Consider the following 5156-nt stretch of genomic DNA (forward strand, 5'->3'; position numbering starts at 1 on the left):
AGAAATGAGTATTTCTCTTGAGAATTTGGGAATTGCTAGAATGATTTTAGTCTTTGGCCATTTACTTGGAAAATGTTACCATTGGCTGGATTGAGAACTTCAATGTTTCCATGAGGGTGAATATTGTGGACCACAAAGGGTTTTGTCCAACGGGACTTTAATTTTCCTGGAAAAAGATGAAGGCAAGATTTGTAAAGTAACACTCTCTGCCCTACTTGGAATGACTTTCTTTGGATGTGCTTATCATGCCAGACTTTCGTCTGATCTTTGTACAGTTTAGCATTGTCGTACGCATCATTCCATAATTCTTCCAACTTAGTAAGTTGAAGTTTCCTAAGCTCTCTTGCTTTAGGTAGATCAAAATTCAAATGCTTGACTACCCAATAAGCTCGATGCCCAAGTTCGACTGGAAGATGACAGGTTTTACCAAAATTAATCGATAAGGTGACATTCCGATATGAGTTTTGAAAGTTGTTCTGTAGGCCCATAAGGCATCAGATAATCATAAAGAGCAATTCTTTCTAATTGGATTAACAGTTTTTTCAAGAATGGTTTTGATTTCACGATTAGAAATTTTGACCTGCCCACTAGTTTGTGGGTGATACGGGATGACTACCTTATGAGTGATAGAATACTTGCACATAAAACTTTCAAAAACTCGATTACAAAAATATTTTCCTCTATCACTGATGATGGCATAAGGAGTTCCGACTCAAGCAAACACGATATTTTTGAGAAATTGAACAACAACCTTATAATCATTGGTTCGACAAGCTGTAGCTTTAACCCATTTCGACATGTAGTCGACTACAACTAGGATGTATTGGAATCCGTGAAATAGGAAAGGGACTCATGAAGTCAATGCCCCAAACATCAAAGATTTCGATGATCAGAATTGGTTGTTGGGGCATTTCATTTCTTCTATTAATTTTTCCTAGACGTTGACATTTATTATAAGATTTAACAAAGAGATAGGTGTCACGAAAGATTATGAGCTAATAAAAATCACATTGTAAGATTTTAGCTGCTGTTTTCTTTCCTCCAAAATGCCACCATAGGCGTAGTTGTGACAAAACTCGAGAAAATTATTTTGCTCTCTCTCAGAGACACACCGACGAATTATCTGGTTCGGACAATATTTAAATAAATACGTATCATCCCAGAAAAATCATTTGGCATAGGCAAGGAAGCACGGCGATTTTATTTATTCCATGAAGTGGGGGTTTGACCTGTCACTAGGTAGTAGACAATGTCAGTATACCAATGTGTGTTAAGACTAGAAATCGCTATGATTTGCTCGTCAGGAAAATTTTCAGAAATTGTGAGAGAGTCATAAATAGTTTCAACCACAAGCCTAAACAAGTGGTCTGCAACCACATTCTCACATCCCTTCTTGTCTCAAATTTCGAGATCAAATTCTTGAAGGAGAAGGATACATCATATCAACCTTGCTTTTGCATCCTTCTTGGCAATAAGGTATTTCAGTGTTACATGATCGGTGAAGATGACTACTTTAGATCTGATAAGGTAGGAACGAAATCTGTCGAAGGCAAAAACTACTACTAGTAGTTCCTTCTCGGTGGTAGAGTAATTGAGCTGAGTATTATTTAATGTCTTGTTGGCGTACTGAATGACTTGTTGGTATCTTAAAACAACACCTATTGCGTAATCTAATGCATCACACATCACCTCAAATGGAAGGTCCCAATTGGGTGATTGGATAATAGTTGCTGAAGTCAACTTAGTTTTTAATTTGTCAAAGGCTAATAAGCAAGCAGTGGAGAACTCAAAAGTGGTATCCTTGGCTAGCAGATCACACAGGGGTTTTAAAATTTTCCCAAAGTCCTTGATAAATCTTCTATAAAACCTTTCGTGTCCTAAGAGCGAATGAACTTCCTTCACAGTTCTACGCAGAGGTAGATTTGTGATAAGATCAACTTTGACTTTATCTACCTCAATTCTCTTCTGGAAAATAATGTGTCCTAGAACTATCCCAGATGTGACCATGAAGTGACATTTCTTCTAATTTAGCACAAGGTGCATCTCTCGACATCTAGCTAAGACTAATTTCAAATGGTTTAAGTAGTCGTCAAAACTTGACCCGAACACAGAAAAATCATCCATGAAGACTTCAAGAAAGTCTTCGACCATATCAGAGAAAAAACTCAACATGTACCTTTGAAAGTGGTAGGAGCATTACATAGTCCAAAGAACATGCGTCAATAGGCGAAGGTCCCAAATTGACAGGTAAATATAGTCTTTTCCTGATCTTCAGGTGTAATTGGGATCTGATTGTATACCAAATATCCATCAAAAAAATAGTAATAGGCACAACTGGCTAAACGTTCTAGCATTTGATCGATAAATGGAAGAGGGAAGTGATCTTTATGTGTCATCACATTCAACTTTCGGTAGTCTATACAAACTCTCCATCCAGTCTGGATACGAGTAGGTATGAGTTTATTGTCCTGATTTGTCACAATTGTGACACTCGATTTCTTGGGGACAACTTGAACTGGACTGACCCATTTGTTGTCAGAGATGGGGTATATAGTACCCGCATCCAATAATTTGAGGACCTCTCCTCTGACTACCTCTTACAAAATTGGATTTAGTCTCCTCTGTGATTTTCTCGAAGGTTGTGAATTTTCCTCGAGATAGATCTGATGCATAACCATAGAAGGACTGATGCCTTTTATATCAGTTATGATCCAACAAATAGCTTCTCGATATTCACACAAAACATCAATGAACTGATTTTCTTGTGATTTTTATAGATTGGGGGAAATGATGATAGGGAAGGTCTCAGCCTTTCCTAGAAATGCATATTTCAGCATGTCAGGAAATTACATTAATTTAAGCTTTAGAATTTTTTCAAGTGACGGAGATGACGAGAGAGTGGAGAAACTCTGGATTTTGGGTTGTCAATCCATCACAGGGACAGACTTAATAAGGGAGTTCACCTCCTAAATGGATTTTTTTGTATCAAACTCAAGGTTGAATTGGCCAAAATACTCTTTTAGCGGATATTTATTTTTCGCTTCCTCAAAGGTTCTACTAACCAAGGTATCGAGCATGTTGACTTCTTCCAAATCATCCATGTAAGTGAATTATAATTTATTATGGAAGACATTCATTTTGACTTTCATGTCCCAAAATGCTACCATTGTGACACTTGATGACTGCATCAAACATTGCTAAAAAGGGTCTTTCTAGGATGATTGGAACATGAGTGTTTGGGTTGATGACAGGTTCAGTGTCAAGAACCACGAAGTCGGCAGGGAAGTAAAAGTCCTTAACTTTGCTGATCACTTCCTCCACTATTCCCTTTGAAATTTTCATTGATCTATCTATTAGACTCAAAGTGATATCAGTAGGTTTAAGTTCCCCCAAACCTAGTTGCTGGTAGACAGAGAAAGGAAAAAGATTCACACTAGCCTTGAGATCTAATAGACATTTCTCAATCATCGTGTCTTCGATGTGCATAGAAATTGTAGGACAGCCAGGGTCCTTGAATTTGGGAACGATTGTTTGCTGAATCAGACAGGAAGACTGGGCTTTCATCACAGCCTTTCTCGGCACATGAATTCTATGTTTCACGGTAGTAAAATCTTTGAAAAATTTGACGTAAAAGGGATTTTGACAAATTGCATCAAGGAAGGGAATATTGATCTGAACGTTTTTGAAACTTCTAAAATTCCTTCCAATTGTTTCCCATTTTTGTTGTCTATGAGTCTATACAGAAATGGGGCTTTGTGAATGGTTATACAACTTTCGACTGACAGAGGTGTTTCTTTGGACTGGTCCTCTTTTTATGTAGAAGGTGCACTGGAGGTTGTTCCTTTGAGTAGAACTTCCTCAGGCATGTCTACTTTATTGTCCACCAATTTACTAGATCATAAAGTGTGGATGGTTTGAACAGAATTAGAGGGACCTGCCTGACTAGTTATTTCATACTACCCCTTTGGGACAGTTCCTCCTGGATTAGGCACTATTTGATTGAGAAATTTCCCTTTTTTGTCTCCCCTATAGATGTAGCTAATTGACCCAACTAAACCTCTAGTTTGTTAATTGCTTGCGCATTAACCTGATTGATCTGAGACTGGTTCTTGTTGGTCTGGATTTGTTGTTGTATGAGTTGATGTTGTTACTTTACTATCTTAGCCATTATTGATTTTAATGTCGAGTTTGTTTGAGCAACAAGGGGAGAGTAGTTGGTCATGGGGTTGACAATGATCGCCTGTTGATCAGAATTTTGAGGTAAATAGTAGGATGGTTGCGAAACTAAATATAGTTTTGCATTGGAATAAGCTTGGCGGTTGTAATTTTTCTGAAAACTTGGAGGACCTCCTAGTTGAATAGGTTCACTTTATCGATATAAAAAATTGGGGTGAAACCTATTATCGGGATGATACGTTTGACTGTAAGAGCTAGGAGTGGGTTTCCTATACGTGTTGTATGTTCTGACAGTATTGGTTTGCTCGACTTGTGATACTCGTAAGGTGGGATAATTCTCTCTGGAATGATTGGAGCTCTTACAAAGTTGACATGATGAAAATGTATCTGTTGTGACTTGCAAAATTGGGGTAGCTTTTTGGAAATTGGTTTTGATACTGAAAGCGTCAAAAATTTTATTGAGACTTTGCAGGCTGCTAACAAGACTAGTTATGACATTATTGGGATCAGATTTGATCTCATACATGCCCGGTTTCTTAGTTCCTAAGTCTTATCTATTAAAATCTCTTAAGTTTGTACTCTAATTTCGAACATTCTCAGGCAATTCGACTAAGAACTCGTATGCCTGATTAGGAGTCTAATTCATGAACTTCCCTTGATGTATAGACTCTAGAAGGATATGTTAGGCTGTTGGGAGATTATGATAATAGAAGTTGACTAATTGGTCTTTATCTATCCCATGATGCGGACATTTGACAAGAAGGTCGTTAAAGATTTCCTACGTTTGGGAGAACTCTTTATCAGGTCTTCCCTTATAGTTCTTAATGGCATTTTTTAATTGTTCCATTTTTTTCATCGAAAAGAATTTGGCCATAAATTTTCTCGATAACTCATTCCACAAGGTGATAGAGTTAGAGGCCAAGGAATTTAACCATGCTGCAGCATGATCTTCGAGGGAGAGGGTGAACAACCTAACCTTG

At 37.6% G+C, this 5156-nt stretch overlaps 1 protein-coding gene across 1 annotated transcript; it reads right to left on the bottom strand.

Annotated features, from left to right (window-relative positions):
* Window positions 1–3120: 3120 nt before the first annotated feature.
* Window positions 3121–3564, bottom strand: LOC147380925 (uncharacterized). The gene has a single exon (XM_086431046.1). It carries the CDS (start codon window positions 3562–3564, stop codon window positions 3121–3123), a length of 444 nt encoding a protein of 147 aa, XP_086287172.1.
* Between the last annotated feature and the right edge of the window lie 1592 nt (window positions 3565–5156).

Source organism: Akebia trifoliata, unplaced genomic scaffold (assembly GCF_017979445.1).
Source record: "Akebia trifoliata isolate Shusen 1 unplaced genomic scaffold, ASM1797944v1 Contig00876, whole genome shotgun sequence".
Lineage (NCBI taxonomy): Eukaryota > Viridiplantae > Streptophyta > Magnoliopsida > Ranunculales > Lardizabalaceae > Akebia > Akebia trifoliata.

Coding starts and splice junctions, on each gene's coding strand:
- LOC147380925 (XM_086431046.1), bottom strand. CDS start 3,564: ATGAAAGCCCAGTCTTCCTGTCTGATTCAGCAAACAATCGTTCCCAAA.